General features: G+C 40.2%; 1 protein-coding gene across 5 annotated transcripts in view; it reads right to left on the reverse strand.

Moving 5' to 3' along the window:
* Nucleotides 1-479: 479 nt before the first annotated feature.
* The window catches only part of ZFC3H1 (zinc finger C3H1-type containing), a gene marked incomplete at its 5' end in the record, with an annotated part of 35,602 nt that continues 13,274 nt past the window's right edge, over nt 480-22,807 (reverse strand). For 2 of the 5 annotated variants that reach the window (XM_083574295.1, XM_083574294.1), the window contains 23 exons: nt 480-1,366; nt 1,492-1,554; nt 3,032-3,071; nt 3,680-3,781; nt 4,849-4,949; nt 5,605-5,770; nt 5,855-5,959; nt 6,729-6,839; nt 8,200-8,294; nt 8,931-9,129; nt 9,527-9,632; nt 10,978-11,215; nt 11,905-12,096; nt 13,022-13,208; nt 13,865-14,048; nt 14,711-14,830; nt 14,991-15,092; nt 17,203-17,324; nt 18,823-18,954; nt 19,585-19,694; nt 19,794-20,342; nt 21,548-21,679; nt 21,850-22,024. In XM_083574295.1, coding sequence (XP_083430421.1) covers nt 1,229-1,366; nt 1,492-1,554; nt 3,032-3,071; nt 3,680-3,781; nt 4,849-4,949; nt 5,605-5,770; nt 5,855-5,959; nt 6,729-6,839; nt 8,200-8,294; nt 8,931-9,129; nt 9,527-9,632; nt 10,978-11,215; nt 11,905-12,096; nt 13,022-13,208; nt 13,865-14,048; nt 14,711-14,830; nt 14,991-15,092; nt 17,203-17,324; nt 18,823-18,954; nt 19,585-19,694; nt 19,794-20,342; nt 21,548-21,679; nt 21,850-22,024 — 3,469 coding nt within the window. In that variant the 3' untranslated portion in view covers nt 480-1,228. Of the gene's footprint in view, nt 1,555-3,031; nt 3,324-3,679; nt 3,782-4,848; nt 4,950-5,604; nt 5,771-5,854; nt 5,960-6,728; nt 6,840-8,199; nt 8,295-8,930; nt 9,130-9,526; nt 9,633-10,977; nt 11,216-11,904; nt 12,097-13,021; nt 13,209-13,864; nt 14,049-14,710; nt 14,831-14,990; nt 15,093-17,202; nt 17,325-18,822; nt 18,955-19,584; nt 19,695-19,793; nt 20,343-21,547; nt 21,680-21,849; nt 22,025-22,807 lie in introns of all 5 variants that reach the window. The other 3 variants (XR_014539243.1, XR_014539244.1, XR_014539242.1) reach the window with 3 other exon arrangements.

Here is a 22,807-nt window from a genome sequence, read left to right on the forward strand (position 1 = left end):
ATTGGGCTACTCCAAACTCACTGTCAGATCACATGTCTGTGGCCACAGCATGAACCACAAAAATCATATATCCACTATTTCGTTTAGAATTTTTTTTTCTTGTTTTCCTCCTCTAAAAACTACGTGTGTGTTATGGTCTGGTGCGTGTTATAGAGCGAAAAATACGGTAAGTTGTTTCACTTTGTGGCTCCAGGGTGTGCAGTAGATAAGAGTTAGCTCCGGTTCTCCAGTGTATTTGTTTTCAATTTTAACCATCAATGCTCCAATCAATGGGGGGAAATTCATGGGAAATGTGTCCAGTGGCCTACAGTTATTGCGCATGTATTGACAAGCAAAACCAACCTACCCCCACATTTGCACCAGCTTAATTAAAGACAATGGAAACAGGAGATTTTTTTAAAACTTATATTCAAAATATCTTTGTATAAACAATGGCAATACTACAGAGTAGTATTTTAATACAAATCAGTTCAATATTATTAACTGTTAAACTTTTATTATAAATTAAAATTTCTTTACAAAAAATTGCACATAATAAATTGACCACTCTTAGGTTCTGATGCACTGGCAATTGCAACTGTATCTTTAATCTTCAAGTTTAAGTCTCTGCCACAAGTCCAGAATGCAGAAAGGGCAGGAAACCACCCTCATTGAGCCTTCAAGTGCAAAAAGCATACTTGTGGCCATGGCAGTTACTTTCCTTAAGAGCGGCTGCTTTTGTTTTTATATCCTGCAATGAAAACGAATCTCCAAAACGAAACAAAAGGGGATTGGGAAAGAGGGTGGGGTGGGGTTGGGAGGAAAACAAAGTGGACCGATTGTTTTTGCTGTAAACTCAGCCCATATTTTTAGCCCCAAACACAGATCTCTCAGGCATCAGTGCGAGCGTCAAGTGAAATCAGGAACCGCACAAAAGAAAATGAAAAATCGAAAATAAAATATAAAAATTAACACATTTAAAGTCTGTCATTGGGATGAACTATACTTACGTACATGATGTTATGAGAGTCTGGCAGGGCCCAGAAGCAGGCCATAGAGGACATTCATTTATCCAAGGAGGCGATCATGTCAATTGTTTCCAGGTTCAAGGAAAGCAGGCCAGAGAGAGACTTGATATGCTCAGCTTTGTGCATCTGCTTTTCAGAGGCCTAAAGCCAGAGATCAGCCTGGAGAATCATTCAAATGATTTTGGCATTTAATAGGACTTAGCACTGACTGCACCCAGTGTTCAGCGATTCGTGCTTTCTGTTCTGTAAGTGTTTAAATTTAAAAGCTCATCTAGGCTGACTCCAACCTCTTGGCACTTGGAAACTAGTTTTCTCAGGTTATCAGTTTTACCTCCTCCTGATGCTTCAAACAGGAGCTGCTGTAAGAGATGGTGAAGCAGACATAAGATTTAGCCAGAGCTGGAATATCACCACATCAATGGACATGGGATATGCAGAAAATTGAAATGAAACCTTAAACGGAAACATAAGGAGAAAACATTACATCTTTCCACAGGGTTGCGCAAAGAGGTAGCTTCTGAAAGGCTCTCTGATATAAGTGATGGACCTGTAAAGAAGAGACAAGAATCAAGCTAATGTTATCCCAACAAAACTTATGTTTGTTGCGCAACATGCACTTTTTCTGTCTTATGTGCCTGTAACACAGGTTAGGAATGGTGAAGCTATGGCAGGGAAATGCTTGAGGGCTACTGCTAGATTTAAAAGCTTTACATTTTTCAAAAAGTGCTTAGTTTTAAGGCCGTAGAGAAGACATGGAAGCCTGATGACAACATTGTAAATGCTTAGAAGCAAGTTAGTCCTATCTGTCCCCATTTCAAATTGACTGAATTGGTTTACTGTGTGCCATATATTCAAAAGTTTGTACTGATCACTGAAGACTTCTTTGTTGGATTTAAGCTGCTTTTGTTATTTAAAGGTTCTGCAATCCTACACCCACTTACTGAGGAATTAATTGTTCTGATTTCTTATCCACCCTTCACAGTGAGGACTCATGGTGTAACTATTTAAAAATACAGTATTGACATCCGCTAAAAAAACAATTATACTGGAGGGAACAAGATAGGTCCCAAATACATATCTTAGGCATCAAAGGACAGAGTAAAGAGGTGTGCCTTCATCATCATGTGAAAAATTACAGAATGAAGATGTCAGACACACATCTGTAGCTCAGGGACTGCCAAATAAATTGCCACTCCTTGGACACTTATCTAGTTTGTAGGGAAGGAGACAGCTATTTGGGACCTAAGCCTCATTCAAATAATCAGGTTTTGCTTCTGCCATGTACAGGATTGCATAGTAAATGAGCATTATGTGAACAAGTGGGAAGAATTAAGTATGTTAAATTAACATCCCAAGTGTCCTTGCGTTGGCACACTACTGTGTTTGAAAGGTAAAGGTACCCCTGCCCATACGGGCCAGTCTTGCCAGACTCTAGGGTTGTGTGCTCATCTCACTCTATAGGCCGGGAGCCAGCGCTGTCCGCAGACACTTCCGGGTCACGTGGCCAACGTGACGAAGCTGCTCTGGCGAACCGGCACCAGCGCAGCACACGGAAACGCTGTTTACCTCCCACTATAAAGCGGTACCTATTTATCTACTTGCACCCGGGGGTGCTTTCGAACTGCTAGGTTGGCAGGCGCTGGGACCGGACGACGGGAGCGCACTCCGCCGCGGGGATTCGAACCGCCGACCATGCGATCGGCAAGTCCTAGGCACTGAGGTTTTACCCACAGCGCCACCCGCGTCCCTCCCTGATTCAACCAAGTCTGGCTCTAGCACATCGAGCCCCTGACAGAATTAACCTAAAAGGAAAAAAAACTTAGCCAGAACCTTTCTTCCTCCTTGCCTTCATTTGATAACGGACACAATTTCTGAGGAGCAGACCTCTTATTCAAAGGTCGCTTAGCAAGAACACTGTTCTCAAGCTTCTTTTTTTTAAGGTGTAGACTAGTTCATTAAACTCAGGGGTGAGGCTAGTTAAGTATCTTTGCAACTGGCTATTTCAATAAGCTTTTCTTACATACCTCTCTCTGTCCCTTTAGAAAGCACTCAGCAGCAATGGCTCTGAAGGGAAGAAATAAAAATGACTTATTTTTTTGCAGAATACAGAATATCTTTATGGGAAGAACACTGAGTATGGGATGGAACTATAAAAGTCCTGGAAAGTAACAGACTAACTCCCAATGATGATAATCTATAGTGAAGAGACAAAAAAGATCCATTTCATAAACAATCTTACATGAGCAAGACATTTCAGTTGTTCCCATTATGTACAAACACTGCAGACAATGATCAGTTCATCACCACTGGATATTGCTATTATGATATATAAAGGGGAGGGTAGAAAGGAGGAGGGAAACAGAAGTCAATAATTTAATGGTAAACATTCCAAAGCAGCAACAATAAAATTCATCAACACATTTTCCTTACTTAGACACACAAGGCATACTTACTTCTGAAATATTTTTTGTATGGGAAGTAACAGTCCTCATTTTACGACATTAGTGCCAGGAATCTGTCTAAACCAAAGTTTGTGGAAAGACTGCAATAATGAAAAACCTTTCTAGCATAAAACCAAATTTGAAGACCTACTTCAAATGTAGCTTTATGAAGCAAACCTTATTTTTTTAAAAAAAATATCTATGTTAACAGGTGTATGACTGTTGAATTACATTTTCCAGATGGCCAGGCATGTTGGGATATTATATGTAAACATCTTGGCTTGTAGTTTCAGAATCTGGACATTGCTCTCTTCCCAGTGTTGTTGAAGCAGCCTGCAGTGACAAAGGAGCAAAGGGAAACATGCAGTGCTGAATAAGAACGTAAAGCAGTAATACTAAGCTCTTTTAAAAGCTTGACAGGGGTGGGGGGAGGTGGGAGAAGAGGTGCAAGTGAGAGTACAGTTAGGGGAAAAAGAAAGTACACCCTCTGTTGTGGTTGTACACATCAGGACATCATATTGTATAATGGTTTATTTACAAAAATAAAGCCCAAATGGAGAAGCCATGTGTAAAAAACCTAAGTACACCTTATCACTCAATAGCTTGAAGAACCACCTTTAGCATCAATAACTTGAAATAATCGTTTTCTGTATGACTTTCACAATAATAGTAGCTGTAATAATACTACTTTGGAATAACAGGTGAAGCCTCTCTGTCCAGTGTTCTTATAAACCTACTGTAGAATACTTGGTCTAAGAATGAGTCCCACAAACCCAGATGTAATGCCAGGGGGGGAAGGGGAGACTGTTCTATCTGGCAAACCAAAATGCTTGCCCTAACGTAATGATCACCTTAGAGCAAGGCTTTCCAAATTTTCCATGTTGGTGACACACTTTTTAGACACACATCATTTTGTGACACAGTAATTGAGTTTTACTAGCAAACTAACTCTTTTCCAGTCCCGGGAGGAGTGTTGAGAAAGTTTGGAAAGCTCTGCCTTAAGAGCAACACTAAATTCCTCTCCTCATTTTTTTTTTGTTAACAAGTATTATTTCAGTTTGTAGGAAGGCTTAGAAATCATATTATGTATTAGTTCTCCTTGCTCTATACCAGGGTTTCCCAAACCTGGGTCTCCAAGCTGTTTTTGGATTATAACTCCCATCATTCAGTTAGCAGGACGAGTGGTCAGGGATGAGGGGAATTGTAGTCCAAAAGCAGCTGGAGACCCAAGCCCTGCTCTAGACTATTTATTTCCAGATCTAATCTTTGTGAAGATTTTTTTTTTCTTCAAAGAAAGCCCCACTCAGCCATCCAGCTTAGAAGATGGCAAGTAACTTTTTTAAAGGGCATCAGGGAAAACAGGTACTTGATTCTAAATGCTTCCGCCAATATTTTCTTACCTGAATGCAAGTCCAGGATTAGCAGGCATGGTAGAGCAAAATCTTTCCAATGCTTTGGAATGCTGAGACTTCGGAATACAACTCAGATAAAAGAAAATAACCTGTAAAGGTTAATTTTCAAGAAGTTAGGTCATTCAAGCTGCCTGCTTTGTTCACAAATCCAACACTGATGTGCACTCTCTCTCTCTCTCTCTCTCTCTTGAATTTGATGACGAAGACAGTGGCACTGAGTTAGTAGCAGCATCTACAAACAGCTCCTCCAGGTACCAGTGGCCCCAAAGATGAACCACAGCAAGAACACCACAGGGGAATTTGCACTTTTCCAGCAAATGCTAGAGCAAATGCTGGAGTCCTTCAAAAAGTAGGGAGGGCTGGTGGAAGAGACAACACCAGCTTGACACAGCATTTCAGATCTCCAAGCAGCCTAAGGAACCTGAAGGAGGTCAAGCTCCGAAAGGAAAGTGTGACAGACAACCCTCCCCTATACAGCAACACTAGGCTTCTACAGTTCGCCAATCCCCAGCCTACAAAACATTTTAGAGAAGTTGATACTCTACAAATTTAGCCACTGCGCAGCTGTGCACACACACTCTGCAGCAAGGAGCTTTTGTATATGTGTACAGTTCTCATTTCCCTTACAGAACTGGTATTTTAGCGCACTATGTTGAACAAAATACTAAGGAAACCCTACATGTATTTTAGCATAACGTGTTTTATATACAGAGTCCTGTATCTGAATTACCAAAACACTTATACCTTGTTGTGGAATTCATAGTTGGTCCAGTAATCAGCGGTGCTAAATGGAATAGGGTAACGGGTGGGGACTGTAACAAGACATCTGTTCACAAGATCTGTAAAAAGCTTGAATTCTTGAACTTGATTGTTAGATCTGACAACCTTGCCATTGATGAAAACAAGGTAACTGAAAAAGAGGAGTGAAACCCAGGTGTTAACACTTCCAAATGCATTACTTTTACAGTTATAATGTCTCGTCATTTAAACTTACTCTATCCAAATCTGCTGAACTATTTCCTCTTGCATAACTGCTCCCAGAGCTGCCTCATAAGCATCCACTGCATCTCCAGAACTTCCATGAAGAGACTGGTATAAGCTATTTTTCATTGAAAGAAAACAGCGTTAGCTTTTCTGGAACTGTTACATGCCTTTTGTGAAAGAAAAGGGCAATGGAGAAGCTTGACATTATACGCAAGTATAAGCCAAAAAAATGATCAGAGGTACAAAATGTTTCCTAGTTTTAAAAGTGTTTCAACACTAACTCTTCACAGTGGTTAACAGGCAATAATTAATATTGAAATTAATGTAGTTAATGTAAGTCAGCAAAACAGCTCTTCATCTCTTTTTGACTAAATGTCTGCAAGAAAAATACTGTGGCCAACAATGCAGATGATGGGAGTATTTTAGTAGAAATTCCTTACACTTTATGAATCTAAGCACTTGAAGAAAGGGATTTTGGCAGCTGCCTAAGTACTTCTAAGAAGTTCTCTCTTCCATTTATATATAATTCAAAACTAAAGTGTGGGACACAGGGCTCAAGCAGCACATCTGTCTTCTGATTTTAAACTTAGACACAGCCAACTTCATGGTGTTTTAAGTAAAAAAATCACAACAGATGTTTCTAACACCAAACTGCAAACTAAATAGCATAAGAAAGGGCAAGCAAAGCAGTGCATGGTGTATGTTCATGACAGAAATACCAAAATCCTAAAGGATACTGGCAGAAACTAGGACAACAATGGCACTCCTTATATTTGCTCTTATTATATATAACACGAGATTAGCTGCCTCCTCAACAATCTGTAGTTCCCTACTTAAAAAGTGTTGCAATATTAAAAAAATTATCAGACTTTGGAAACACTCACCAGTATATTTGCCACAAGTAAGGAATTTGCTGGTTTAAAAGCTCTTCTGTAAAGCTTCCCTTATACATAGGCGGTGTGAATTCAATTGGCATTGGGAAATTCAAAAAATATCTAGAACAAAGAGTCCTTATTCAGTGTGACAAATGTTCACTACACCGAAACAATCCTAACCTGAAGCAATCTGAGCAAAGAGTGGACACACCACCTATGTGTATCTCCAAGCGAATAAGAGCCAGACTAGAATTTGGAAGAAGCGTATGGCAGCCACTGAAAACGGTAGCTGCTTGTCTAGTTTTCCCATCTGTAGCGTAGAGCATAGCTGCGTTTCAAAATCATGATTTTCTGCATTCCCTTGCGCCAAGGATTACTGTGGTATCTAGTTTGATTCCAAGTGAAAACAAAACAGTGAAGGAGATACCAAAGAAATGTATTTAAGCTATGCTTAATATGCTTTTAAAGAGATGTCTGAAGGCTTTGTTATGATCCTTTCACAATCTTATGAGAACATATAAATATGTGTGATCCGCCCTGACACCTGCAGGTATACGGCGGTATACCAATTTTAATAATAATAATAAAATAATGTCTCTTAAGCAAAATATTATCAATATATAAATATCTTCTCCTTATTGACTATATTAAATATATTAAGTATGTTGGGGTTCCCCTCTGTGTTTTCCTTATTTGTTTATTCATAATATTCTGAATTAAAATATTAACATTTATTTAAAATTTAGTCATAATCTGGTGTATTTTTTTGAAAATTGTGCAATTATTACGGTATATGCTTATTTGCTTGTTTTCCTTTCAAAACTTGTATTTTAAGTGTATGGACATATACATACCTATATAAACATGGCAAATAAATAAGCCTTGCACTATGTGCAACCCACTAATCAACTTTTTACCTCAAATGGAGTGTTTTCATTAAGTTACAGAAACTCATAAGGTAACATAGGCTCCCATAACAACCCCAACTTAGGGTGCTGCAAGGCTTATTTCAAAAGCCTGAGGTGTTGCAGAAATCTATCTTCCTGTTTGCAGCATCAGTTTCAGCTACTTAACCTGGCTACCTCATATGTAAATGGGGTTTGTGCCAATAATTACAGGGTGCTAAAAGATTCTGGAAGAATATCTCAAGAAATAATAGCTTCTCTCGACATAGCTGTGCACCACTTTTCTAAAAGTATTTGTCTACTTTTATATCACAAGCACTAGTTGCCTTACACTCAACACACAAACTGACAAATAATAAAGTAACATGTGAATTGCTTTTCACTGTAATGAGAAATCTAAGAACAGCATCGCCATAAAGTTCTGCAAGAAACTAAGGTTTGTGCAAAATGGCAGTGTGTAACATAAGCGTTTTTACAAGTAACCATACAGAAATTTTATAAACGGAACCAAGCAACGCATCACATAAACCGAGCTCATAGCAGCATGGAATGATTAGTTTGCTTGCCAGACTTACCGTAACAGATCCACAGGACTGTTGTCTCGAGTCACACACTCAAAGAATGCTGCAACGAAGGCTTGCAACAGTGGAGGAATACTATCTGATCTATTCTGTTATGAGAGAGTAAGTGACATTGGACTAAAGTTACAAAATGTGAAGAACAAATCAAACTTCTGCATAATACATTTTAATGGCTCTTTCAAAACCATTAATGCAGATGGTGGGCAGACATTACCCAAAAGCAGAATGCTACCTAAATTTTCTGCAGTGCTTCAAATGATTAACATTCAAGGATGAACTTTTTGATCTCTCCATAGGTTAGATGCATCAGCTCACCCTTTTGCACGTTACAAAAGAAGGATAAAGAGTCTCACACGACTGTTGCAACATCTGTGTCACATTCTAAAGCCAGCATGCCCCAACCGGATGTTTTCCTCTACAGCTCTCACCAACCCAAGCTGGAGCCGATAACAGTTGAGTCCCAATCATCTAAAGAAGGCTGTTCTACATCGTCCAATAAACCACTCCGTTCAGATTCACATTCCAGCTTTTTTTTTTTTTAAGCATTTGTGGGCAACAACTACTTTAGGCAAAACAAAAACTCAGCTGCTTAAAGTCTGAAAATCAAACTCCTGGTCAAATCCTTTCACTGTAATGTACTCTGAATGTCACCATTTTGTATTAAATAAACTTGGTTCTCTCTCCAACCTGTTATAAAAAGCTGAATAAAGTCATTGGTGTTTTACCTGCAGAATGAAGAATTTGCACATAAAGTAGAAAACCTGGGCATTTTGAGGGTTTTTCTCAAATGCTGTAAGCCACACGTCACATGCTTTTTCCATCTGGCCAGTCCGCAAGTACAAACCAACTAGTGCTTCTAGCAGACGACAGTCAATGGGGTTTAGTTTCAAGAGTGATTTACAAAGCTCAATAGCAGCTTCCCATCTTGAATGAAAACAGTGAAAAACAGCAATTACTTATCTTATTTAAAAAAAGACAGTGACCTAGAAGAACTTCCAAGACAATCTTGTGAACTATTACACTCTTTCCTATTACCTATTCTTTTTTAATCATAACATTAGGCATGAACCTCCTTTCTTAGTGCTGCTATATTCATCTGTGTTAATACCAGAAAAATGGGAAATTGTCACTCACCATGCATTTTTGTACAAAGGATTGTATTCAACTAAATTTTACTCAGAGGAGACCCATTTAAATTAATTGCCTTGGCTAACTTGCAGCAATTAATTATAGTGGTTCTACTCTGAGTAAAACCTAGTTGAATATAACCCATAATGCTTAACACAGCATATAAAAAATAGCAATTTTGCAAGTGACTTACCTTTCTAACAGCTGCTGCAAAATGACCATGTTTCTATATAGCGGAAGACAGAGAACTACTCTTTCATCAGCTGCAGAATCCTCACTGGTGCATGACTGGATGGCATCTGAAAACAAGCAAACATCAAGTAAGATTACACATTCACAAATACAAAGCTTTACTGCAGAAAAAGCTTAAATTAATGTATAAATATACCTTTATTTTGGTGGGGTGGGGGGTAGGGAGACAATGTAGTCATGAATTTCATTTCAGTCATTGTGCTTTACTTAGGTATGAAATAATTTCAGAGTTTCTTTTAAGAGGTGAAGATGTAAATTATCCAAGCTGACAAAATTAAGTTTTCAGATCCCATTACAAAAATACCAACTAATAATAAAAATAAATAATTTTAAAAACCGGAAGAGATAAAATAAGATCTGGGTTCTTTCAAACTGTTAAGAAAGCAACAAAGCCAGTCTTCCAATTATCACTGATTATTCCCAAAGCAATTTTTTTTAATGAACATTTGAAGAATTTCCTTTGTGTACATACATGTGCATTATTGAACATGCAGGATCACATTAAGAAGCTGTCTCTCAGTTCAGTTACTTATTGTAAACAGATTCCTCTTACTATTATTTACTACTGCCTTCCCTGCTTGCTGCGCTCACAAGCCCCTTTTGCCCTTCCCACATTCTTGACCAAACCCCCTTCCTTTATCCCTTCATCCACACACACCCGCCTATCCTTCCACAGCTCACCCAAGCCCCCCCCCCCAATTTGGAAGGAGGGGGAGGCCCTTCACCCAGCAGCTTGATAAAAAACAAGTAAAGGGCCCTTTAAACCACTGTTTCCCAACCTTGGGTCTCCAGCTGTTTTTGGACTACAACTCCCATCAGCCCTAGCTAGCAAGACCAGTGGTCAGGGATGATGGGAATTCTAGTCTGAAAACAGCTGGAGACCCATGGTTGGGAAACGCTGCTTTAAACCTATCTGCCGGTGCATTTAAGGGAGGGGGAGGGGGAGAATGAACTTCCCCCAACAGCATGCTAAACTTCAAGATGAAGGGCCTCCCAGCATCCATTTAACAGCTCACCCCAACCAGCCTGCCGTTCTTCACACTGCAGTTTGTATGACTATCAATGCTGCAAACGTTACGTTTTTTAAACCTATGGGAAGCCAGTCTGCACAATCCACTACAATAAACTGTCTTGCTGCAAAATACATGGATTCTACTCAGAAGCAAGCTCCATGGGATTGGTCCCAGATGACTTGTAAGGACAGAAGTCATGGCTTCTCTTATATATGCTAAACATAAGCAAACTGCCTCTAAATCAATGAAGACCACAAGAGACTACACATTGAAAAGCAAAAGTCCACTGCATACGTAACCGTAGCACAATTATTTTAGATATTCTATCAATATTAATTCAAGAAATAAACCACAGCTGAATTTAAATGGGTAACCTCACCTTCAAACACAGCTAACAAAGTATCAGGATCAGCTTTCACATCTTCAATTGTTTTCCAAGGTATTAAAAAAGGCTCCTTCTTCATTATTTTTGAAGGGTTGCTATTGGCAGGATCATAGAACTTGATGGGGAGATCGCCAAACTCAATCAGATGTATATAGGATAACCAAGCTAAGCAGCGGTCACTTATGGTGAGGTGTTGCACCAAAACCGGTTCACTTTCTGACTTCAGTGCATTCTGCGGAGAAGACAGTTATAGGATGATTAAATCTGACAGCTTAAATAATGGGCAGCCTTGCAATATTATGCCTAGTCATAGAAATATATTCTAGCAATCAAGCTTGAATGTTTTGTTTCACTAAACAGATCCCATGGTCACAATTGGGGAATTCCAGGTTTTAGAAATTTGCCTATAAGAAATCCTGCCTATAAGTAGGAGCATTTGTTCTGTATCCAAGACTCACATTTTCTTAAAAAACGCTTTAAGGTTCTATTACAATTAAGCAGCATATAAATGTTGTGAAATAAATAAATTTGCAGTTAAAACTATTTCTACAAGAACTGAGATGGCAGAAGACACAAATTTTGAAAACTATATGCAACAGCCATATATTACACTGGTAGGCCATGTGACAGAGGAACATTTAATCACAGACAGTAGTAAAGACTACTGAAATCCCTGCTCCCTAGAACACTCAGTAAAAATGGTGGAGATTTTGTAATCTTATATATTTACAAGCATATTTTCATAACTGTAGGGAAGCACACTTTGGTCCGTGTGAAACTGCTCTCATTTGCTACTGAATAGTGCAGCAGGGACATTACCTTCAAACTAGATATATAGGACAAAACAGCAATGGATGCCAAAGCCAAAAATCACTTTGATGAAAATATAACCACCATAACATGACATACATAAGCAAGTACCTGGAATAACGCAACAGCATTTTGATATTTCCCAGTAAAAAGGCTTAGATGAACTCTATACAGCAACATCTCCAGCAAGTGAAAGGACCGAAGATCCAGATTCTCTTCACATTTTGGACTCTCCATCAGGAACTGTAGCATTCTCCCACACACATAATCCTTTCCATCAAATGAGTTTTCCAGATTTAGAAACTGAATGGCAGTTAAGAAAGATAAAACGTTTGAGGATTCATCTCATTTTGTTTTGGGATCTAAAGAGCTGTGTGCAAGTGTCTAAAGCGCTTCTGTGTATGCACAGAGACATTTCAGAGATAAGCAGCAGCAGCAGCAGCAGCCGCCACTCTGGGTGGCTTGCAACAGAATATTAAAATACAATAGTCTATTAAACATTAAAAGCTTCCCTAAACAGGGCTGCCTTCTAAAAGTCTGATAGTTGTTTTTCTCTTTGACATCTGGTGGGAGGGCATTCCACAGGGCGGGCGCCACTACCGAGAAGGCCCTCTGCCTGGTTCCCTGTAACTTGGCTTTTCGCAGTGAAGGAACTGCCAAAAGGCGCTGGACCTCAGTGTCCGGGCAGAACAATGGGGGTGGAGACGTTCCTTCAGGTATACTGGACCGAGGCCATTTAGGGTTTTAAAGGTCAGCACCAACACTTTGAATTGTGCTCGGAAACATACTGGGAGCCAGTATAGGTCTTTCAAGACCGGTGTTATGTGGTCTCAGCGGCCACTCCCAGTCACCAGTCTAGCTGCCGCATTCTGGATTAGTTGTAGTTTCTGGGTCACCTTTGGTTTGCTTTCAACTACAGCCAATTGCACTGTATCACATATTATCCTGGAGGCATGATGTTGTGGGGAAAGTTTGGATGCAAGGTAATGTGAACGGAACTCCAAACAGGTATCCCATTTGTCTGGTACAATTTATGGGATTCTATAGTCCCTGTGGCAGGAAAAAGGAAATCCTAAGTTTAAAAAGTTTTTGTAAAAGTTCTTTTTGAGCTTTAAAAGCTATTTAGTGGAAGCCTTCAAATTAAACATATATGGAAGTGAGATGTAGTGTGCCAGTGTGTGCTAACTTCTTAATTACTACATATAGTTTTTCCAGTGATCAAACTTACTGTCCACCAAATCTTGTAAGTAGGAGCATATTCCACTGCAGTCTCACACATTTCTTGCACCTCTTCCTTAATTCCTCTTTTTGAAAATAGCTTGAGGTAATGACACCAGACTTCAGAATTTTCTTTGTTATTTTCTAGTGCTCGAGCCAGGACATTTAAAGCAGAATCCAAGCGTTCGGAGGATGATCTTCAATAAGAAAGGAAAGCAATACATTCATTTTCACATTCTCTGTTTCATGGTACAATGCCAAGGCATGCACATGCATTTCCCCTTCAGAAGCTCTCTGCACTTCACACATGACCTTTTTCTCTTCTGTGTTTAAAACAGTTTGAGGGATTTGAAATGCAGCAGTGAGAGGAAGAACAGGGAACTTGTACGGTAACTCTAAGGCACTTGTGGATGGTAAAGTACAACTGCAGTTTGTTGCCAATACTCTCAGACACCTGCTGGTTCCTGATGTAAATGTAAAACATCTGAAAATGACTTCTACCATCTTGCTTAAGGAGTTTTCCATTTTGTCATCATGAATTAAGAAAACTAACCTTTAGAAATCCAATCACTTGTATCCTTCATTAAAATGAAACCTCTTTTTACTATTTCCATGCTGAAATGAAGCACTTTAAAGCATAATAATTTATTATGCTTACTGTGGACTGTGCACAATAAAAGAGCAAATCAATTCCCCACCAATTGCTTTAAAACAATAACCTATTTGTTGTACATTGGCCAAAGAAACAAAGGGTCCATTTGATGCTAGCGACAAAGCTTGCTTCCAACAGCACAGGTGAGAAGTTTGAGACAAAAAGTGCAACTGATTTGTTTGCAAAGAAAGAATTACCCACCCTTCATTTTGATTCAGATATTTGTAGGCCAATTTGATCCAAAGCTGAACGTTATATGGGTTCTCAAGTACACTTGCTTCCAGGTTTGAAATGTCGTCGGTTTCATTAGTAAAATACCTAACATCATCAGGCGTCACAACAGCATCCAGAGCGGGAAGATTTATTCTGTTCTGTACTGCGGGAGCTGCAAATAAAAACAATTCTCTTTTTTTAAGGATTGTCACAACTTTCATGATTTGAAACCCAACTTGCAGCAAGTTATTACTTCAGTGTGAATAAAAAGCAAGCTACTGAAAGCTAAACACACGGATAAACAGCAGTATGTATGTACACACACACACAGTAATTGTTATGGCAAGATAAATTGAGTTACTTTTGTCTAATACGCTATTAGAATTTTATTTAAACATTTTGATTTTTTTCTTATTGTTACGTGAGTCAGTGCTGAATCATGAGTGACAGCAGTGCAAGACATTCAGGACACTTTCTTCCAATTAACATGACTAACTGACTCAGGCACAGGACTCTCGACCACTAAGCCAACACAGTGCCTCCAGGCACACGTATACTTGCAGCCTTTCCTAGCTCCAGCAGGATCCTATAATAACCCGCCCCCTGCTGAAATTAGGCATCAAATAAGTCTTCCATTGTAGGCAATAGAATGATTTTTCACTGGGTCTGTGTGGAAATGGTGCCACCTACCTGTGACACCAGCTCTATATCAGTTTTATCATTACAGGGCAAATAAAGAGGGGAGACAAGTAAATGTGTTCAAGTACACTTTTTTGCCCTTTTTAAGAATTACTCTTAACATTCCAGATTTAGTTGCATAATAATTAATGCTACCATATTTAATAGGTCCAGAAGACTGTTCCTCTTCACTGCTGATATCACTGTCCAAATGAGTTTTTTCCCAGTGCTTAGGTCTCCATTTCCTTTTGTCTTTCCAAGTTGTAAACGGAGGGGCTATTTGCAAGAGAGATAAAATTGAAGTATACATTAAATTCTTTACATCGTGTTTTATCATCAAAACAAATCCTGCTTATCCAGCTAAAACAATTTTTTTAAAAAACTCCACTGAATACTGCTGTAGACTGGATCCTGAGATATTAAAAAAGTTACTTACTGTGACCTTTGCTTTCATTGACATTACTAGCAAGAAGAACAGCCATTTGATCCATTGCCATGCGATCTTTGTTTACACCAAACAGTTTTTCGACATATTTTTCTGAAATAAGATTGTAGCAATATCTAAGACACATATCATTATCAGTAATTTACAACTATATGCACTCATACTGTATATCCATGACGAAATCCACAGAACTCTGATGAAACTTTTAACACTACAAATTGTTTCAAAATGGTGGCATCAATGTCCATCAATACAACTCCAAATACTTTTCACTTTTATGATCTTTTGCTGAAAGCTTACACAGGTGAAAAGTAAAAAGCAACTACAGGTTTACACATGACAGCAGAAGGCTGAATCACACTTTGTTTAATATGAATACAGTGCAGAGTGAAAGCATGCATTAGGAAGCAGCTTGCTTCCTTAACTTTGGCTATGAAGCTAGAATACCTACCGTATTTTTCGCTCTATAACACGCACCTGACCATAACACGCACGTAGTTTTTAGAGGAGGAAAACAAGAAAAAAATATTCTAAACGAAACAGTGGATGTATGATTTTTGTGGTTCATGCTGTGGCCAGACATGTGATCTGACGGTGAGTTTGGGGTAGCCCAATGCAAAAATCCTGAGGATCCATGTGGATCCATGCTTTGTAACCACGTTTTTGCGCCATTGCAGCCCCATGAAACAGTGGGTGCGTGTGTTTTTTGGTGCAGGCTGTAGCCATGGATATGCTATGTGATCTGATGGTGAATTTGGGGTGACCTAGTGCAAAAATCCTGAGGATCCATGTGGATCCGTGCTTTGTAACCACGTTTTAAGTGGGGAGGGAAGGAAAAGAACTCAAGGGACAAGGAGCATGCGTGGGGTGTGTGGAGAAGGATGCTGCTAATAATGCAGGAGAGGCTCCTCTCTGGCTTTGCTCCTTTAGAACAAGCAGGCTCTGCGTCTCTCCCTCCTCCCCGGCAAGGAAACCATGATAGTAACCACTCTGAGACAAATCAAGAAAAATTGCGACCAACACTCTCCCCCAACAAGCGCAGTGAGGTCAAAACACACACACACGCAGAGAGAGAACTGGCCCTAAAGTCACAGGGGTGCTGGGGGAGTGAACGGGAAGCAAGAAAAGGAGAAGGAGCCCTCACACACACAGAGACACACAGAGTGTCGATTCTAAAGTCGCAGGGGCGCAGGGAGAGTGAACGGAAGCAAGAGAAGGAGAAGGAGCCCTCACACAGACACAGACACACAGAGTGTCAATTCTAAAGTCGCAGGGGCGCAGGGAGAGCGCAGGGGCGCAGGGAGAGTGAACGGGAAGCAAGAGAAGGAGAAGGAGCCCTCTCTCTCACACACAGAGTGTCAATTCTAAAGACGGAGGGAGAGCGCAGGGGCGCAGGGAGAGTGAACGGGAAGCAAGAGAAGGAGAAGGAGCCCTCTCTCACACACAGTGTCAATTCTAAAGTCGCAGGGGCGCAGGGAGAGTGAACGGAAGCAAGAGAAGGAGAAGGAGCCCTCTCTCACACACACAGACACACAGAGTGTCAATCCTAAAGTTGGAGGGAGAGCGCAGGGGCGCAGGGAGAGTGAACAGGAAGCAGGAGGAGGAGAACGATAGCTCAAGCACACACACACACAGCCCCTACAGTGGCTAATCCAAAATCGGACAGCAAAAAACTGCAGGCAGGGACAGAGAGCATGGGGTTGTTTTAAAGCAGCCAACCCCGCTCGGCTTCTCTCCCTCCTCCCGGCTAGGCTGGCTGAAAAGCTTTGCTGCTACTTAGCAGCTCAGTGGGGAGGAGAGAGGAACATAGAGCATGGGGTTGTTTTAAAGCAGCCAACCCCGCTCTGCTTCTCTCCCTCCTCCCGGCTAGGCTGGCTGAAAAGCTTTGCTGCTACTTAGCAGCTCAGTGGGGAGGAGAGAGGAACATAGAGGACAGGGTTGTTTTAAAGCAGCCAACCCCGCTCTGCTTCTCTCCCTCCTCCCCGGCTCCGCTAGCTGACAGGAGCCGCTTACTGTTTCAAAGCGAGCCACGGACTGCTCACAACTGCAGCAGATTCCCCCGCCATCTGTAGGCATTCGCTCCATAACACGCACAGACATTTCCCCCTACTTTCTAGGAGGAAAAATCTGCGTGTTATGGAGCGAAAAATACGGTAATTGCAGAACTAAATTGCCTTGCTGGCAAGACCAACAAGCAACATACCTGTTGCAGTGCTTATCTCTTCATCAGTGCTTTTTTCTGAACAGCCTATCAGAGCTAAATTGTACGAAAGAACATCCTCAAACAGCTGTCTTCGGCTGAGAGTGCAATCTTTCATGTGTTGCCTGAAATAAAAAATAATCCCGTTTAAAAATCAGCCAAAGACTCTGTGAACATCATACCTAAAGTAAGTGAATGTTATTTTCAAACAGCATTTAAAACATTTCCAGAAACTCTAAGAAGTGTGCAGCTGCAAGCCAAGTGTATACAAGACAAGATAGTGTACATATGCACTCTACCTAATACTCAGGTGCCACTACTACTCATAAGGACTGACTTCAGTAATCCCGGTGTTTTACAGAACACATCTCAAACTTTTTATTACTCAAAAGCAAAGTGAACTTTGAAGAGCATCTCCGACATAATGTACCTCACGTTCAAATGTTAGCTGTCATCTGAGATGTTTAAATAAGGTCACACAGATATGTCAATATGATACTAGCAGCTGAATACAAGTGTCCAGCCATTCAGGCAACCAATTTGTAATTCCCAATTCAATCCAGTAATTGATGAGACTAAATGGGTTATTCTAACACTTCTAAAGGACTGCAAATTAGGAGTGCTCTATAAAACACACATAAATAGCAATGACTTTCTTTTCCTGTAGGTGTCCCCACCCCACTCCATCGATTAAGGCTTCTCCAAGAGCCTTGCTTCAAAACCCTATCTATGGGAGAAAGGATTGCTGGGAATTTAACCAATGCTTACTATTTCTCGGTGAATGAGAAGGTGCTTTGGGGCTTTGGCTGCTGGCAGTTCAGAATACTGGCTATTGCTCCTGGGTATATAAGTTCTTACCATTACAGTGGTACCTCTGGTTACGAACTTAATTCGTTCCGGAGGTCTGTTCTTAAGTTGAAACCATTCTTATCCTGAGGCATGCTTTCGCTAATGGGGCCTCCCGCTGTGCACACACCTCTGGCGCACGATTTCCGTTCACATCCTGGAGCAAAGGGCACAACCAGAAGCAGCTACTTCCGGGTTAGCGGAGCTCGTAACCAGAAGTGTTCATAACCAGAGGTACCACTGTACTAATTTCTTTAAATGTACTCCAGGTTCATTTATTTTTACACACAGACACAACCACACCTGAACAGGCAGGTTCTGATGCCTTCATATAGAAGCTAAATCCCTTCTGCTCTGGGCAGAAAATAACATATTTTTCTTGGAACAGTATATTCAAGGGATGCTCAAGAAAATGGTGGCAGAATCCCCCCCCCCAATAGCTTGTATCAAGAGGCCTTCAAAACTCTGCAAAAGGCACTTTGGAACTCCCTCTTCCTGCATCTGTTTGTAGAACAAAGAGCAGGGATTCCCTCCACTGCCATGGCCATAAAAGCCATCTGTGTACCTTTCCCCTCATTCCCATCCTTTCCAGGATACAAAAGTGAAACAGATTATTCAATGAACTCTCCTTTTATCTTAACATAAGCAATTAGGTTTGCAGCAGACAAAAATCTTTCTTAATCAAATGACAAATTTGCTTGGAATCCCAAGGCAATAGCCTCTGCAGTAGAGATCATTCAATTAGAGAAGTATGAGGTGAAGGGGAGAATCACTCACCATCGACAATCATCATCATTGCATGTACCCGTTAGATCAAAACGGCAGAAACACTGTTTAGGCTCAATCATATTGCTGTAGGATACTGAACTGAGGTAAAGCTTTTCTTTTGTTCGAAAATAGGGGCTAAACCTAAGCAAAGTAACAACATGAGACGTTAATATTTCCAGGTCAGTAAAATTAGCTCATGGTTAACACACAAACATGTACTAACGGTACTAAAATTGAATCCTATATCACTTCACTTTTCAAAGATAATCATAACCATAAGCAGATATGTAGCACCACCTGCTGTTCATCCCAAAAGGGAATAGAAGCTTGTTTTTCTTTCATCCACAAAAGTATTTAAGACCAAGTCAGCTGGTAGTTCTTAATTCTTACCACCCACTTTTAAGAAATAACTCTGTATTCTATATGTATGTTGGAGCTTTTTTTTGTTTGTTTTTTACATGTGTATGTGTCCTCTTCATGTAATGCATTTAAATTGTCTACAGTTTGGTGTTTGCTGTTCTAAATGAAAGTCCAATAATTACAAATGCAAGAGCGATTTAGCAACATTTGCTACCAAACTCTAATTTCTCACATCTGCAGAGCTCTTCCTCTTCAAGGATCATAAATGTAGCTATAGTTCTACAGCTCTGTTCTCCATTGCTACTCCAAAGCTCACCATCCTTTCATATAAAGGATTTTACAACAGAAATCCCCAACCATACTCAAAGCCGCTATGCAACATAGCATCCTTAATCAACTCAGTATTCATACCTGTAGGATTTAAAAACAAGAAGTGGGCTATGATAAGGTCCAAACGGATATGGCTTCCCTTCTGTTTGTTTACTTGGAGCTGTGAAAGGGTCTATGTCCACTTTTATTTCCTAGGGGAAAGATACAATATATAACCATACAGAGACTCAAGCCACAGTAATTCATTAAAAAAACTTGATCTTTTAGTATTAAATAGTACACTGAATTACCTGCCCATGTAAGTTTTCTTCATTAGAAACCGTAAGCATGGTATTTTCTCTCAAGAGATCTTTTAAGCCATCAGCTTTCCCATAAAGTTTTTTGAGTTCATCAATATTCAGACCCAAAAAGAGTTCGGGTTGTTCTAGTGCCTTTTTCGAAAGTTTGCTTGAAGTTTCTTGCTTGGGGGTGTCAACGTGCTTAAGGTTAGGTTTAGTAGAAGAATTTGATTCTCTGAAAGACCTCCTTCGTTCTCTGGTGGAATTGGACAAAATTTCATCATCACAATAATTCTCTTCTGTATCTAATGTCAGTTTGTCTTGTGTCAGATCATGAAGGGAAGGTTGAGGTAGTGCAAATTCAGGTTCCTCTTCTGTAACGGGAAGAATATTTGATCGGTCCTTAGTTTGATGTGCATGGGCCTCCTTCAGCTGCTGAATTTTTAGAGCATATTCATACTGTAGTTGCTGTAATCTTTTTTTCTCCAGTGCAATCAGTTCTGCTGAATGTTTCTTGGGGCTCGACGAAGGAGATTTCTCCAATTTCAATATTTTGTTTGGCTGCCAAGAAACACACTCAAAATTCTTAGTACTTCACATTTACAGACAAGATAAATAAATAAAAACACTTCTGACTAGCTTTGTAGTTTAAATTCTTACCAGACAATTCACACGTACAAATGGGAAAAACAGAACATAATTTACCAGTGGTATAACTATTAGGGTTTCAATTAATCTATGTCATTTCAAGTATATTTCTAAGAACCCACAATTTTGCTCTCCGTGGGAAGAGCTCATTCAGTCCTTAGCAAAGGTGACAAACCGCAACAGCCTAGCGGGGAGAGGGGATGGATAATACAAAGCCCAGCCTGGGATTTGTTTTGACTCTACACATGTCAGGTGCTTGGAACATGTGCACTTGGCCTACAAATACAGATATAACCTCCAAACTGATCTGTTTGCTTCCTGGCCACTTCAAGTTCCCAGCAAGGGAACCAGTCTCTGCATCCTTCATGCAGCTGGTGGGAGCAGATGGAGTTTGTCTCTGTTTTAATGGGATATTCCGAGCACCTGACAAACTCTAAGCCAAGCCTCCAGCTCTGCCTCCTATTGTCCATCTGAGCTGGCAGAAAGAAGTGTGTGGCCTTGAATACATAATGACAGCATTTTCTTTGCACTTACTAGGCAAGCCTTTATCCTGATGAGCTCAGTACTACCTAGAGAGCAGGGGCATGTTTTCACATTGTTCAGAATCCCTCACACTGCCTTCCCCAGTTCCAACCTTAGGTCTGAAATGGGCAAAGGGGGATTGTCTCTGACATCATGCTGTATTTCAGAGGCTCAGCATAAAGTGAAGTGTTAACAAGCTTTTAGGTACAGTAGCGTAAGTTTTAATATTCAAATCTGTTGAACATGATCTCTGAAAGCTATTATTTCCCAGAATGGACCCAATAGTTGAGGCGCATTTCACGGGATTTTTTACTTTTTAACAGTAAGGATAATAAATTGAATTTGAAAATCTCACTTTCAAATTCCATGTGGCAAGGATGGGTGCCCTTTGAGAAAGAACTCCAAACCCTCCTTAGCAAGCAGAAAAAGTAGAATGCTACTTGTATTATGGCCAGTGTTCATAATGCAACAATCCCTTATGCTTTCTCCAAGAACTGAAAACTGGTATTATAAAGCACAGGTGTGTTTGGAGGTTCATTTCAGCTCTCGGTTAATATTCTTGTTTTCTGGTCTATAGTTTTCAAGGCTATACTTACTCCAAAATGATCATATTCAAGTTTTCGTTTTCCAAGTTCTTTGCTAGCCAGTGCTTTTGCTCGAGCAAGCTCTTCTCCATATTTTAATGCTAGCGCTTTTTTTGCTGTTACTCGTTGCTGTACTCTGTGGATCTGAAATATTTATGCATTCTTCAGATGTCACATTTGAACCCAAGCATGGATATAAACCAAATAAGCTAACAAATTAGTCTGAAATATGTCTAGTAAAAAAGGACTGTCCTACATACAACACTACGGTTAAACAAGCATGTTTTATAGTGCTATAGAAAAAGACAACTTACTTGTTCCTGAAGCTTCTTCAAGAACACTTTATTAGCATTTAGTATCTTCTCTGCTGCTTGCAGCTGCTCATTCAGTTTTGCAATCTTGCTTTCAGCAAGACGAACAGACTCTTTTTTCTTTGCCTCTTGCTGCAATAGATGTTTCAACACAGACTCATCCTTCATCAAGAGAAGTCTAAAGAAAAGAAAATGGAGTTCAAATTTCACCTATATTCATTTCTATATACAAAAGCTGTATGAAATTAGAGGCACCATCTAAACTGTTCAAAGTATCTAGGTATTATTTAAGAATACAGTTTATATTAAGGTTATTGTTGGGGGATTTTTAATGCTGTGAAGCTGCAGCGAGCATTACGCTGGGGTGGGAAGGCACAGGCAGAAAAACACAGAGAAGCAGAGAGCTGGTGGGGAGATCACCACTGCAGTTTCCCAGCAGACAAGGAAAGCTGCTTGTGAAGGAGAAGCACCATTCATGATCCAATCCTTCTGCTTAGCAGGAAGTTCCAATCATGCATGGTCCTGCTCCTTCATGAGCAACTTCTCTGCACACAAGTTAAGGGGAGGATCGGAGACAAGGGTAGAGCGAGGATGGCTGTTGGGGAGAGGCATCGGGAACGAAAACTAAGGAGCCAGGATCAGTGAGCACAGCACCCAAACAGGCTGCCCCCAACCAGCAAAAGGCAAACAAGTAAGAAGAGGACTAAATGAGCTTCTTTAAAGCTGTTGTTTTTTCCCTTACTGAGATTAAGGAAAGTCATTCTCTCATAGTGTTTTGTTCATAGGCAGGTCCAGCTGTTTCAATATCTAAATCAGCTTGTATGTGTAGCATAGTACGGGTACAAATTTCTCATGTTCAGATAAGGGAATTTTTACATAATGAGTGGACAGATAGTGGGACCTGCGTGTAGTTAAAGTGAAGTGTCCCAAACACACAAACAACACATACTAACCATTGCTA

Source organism: Podarcis filfolensis, assembly GCF_964270895.1.
Source record: "Podarcis filfolensis genome assembly, chromosome: 10".
In the NCBI taxonomy this organism is placed as follows: Eukaryota; Metazoa; Chordata; class Lepidosauria; order Squamata; family Lacertidae; genus Podarcis; species Podarcis filfolensis.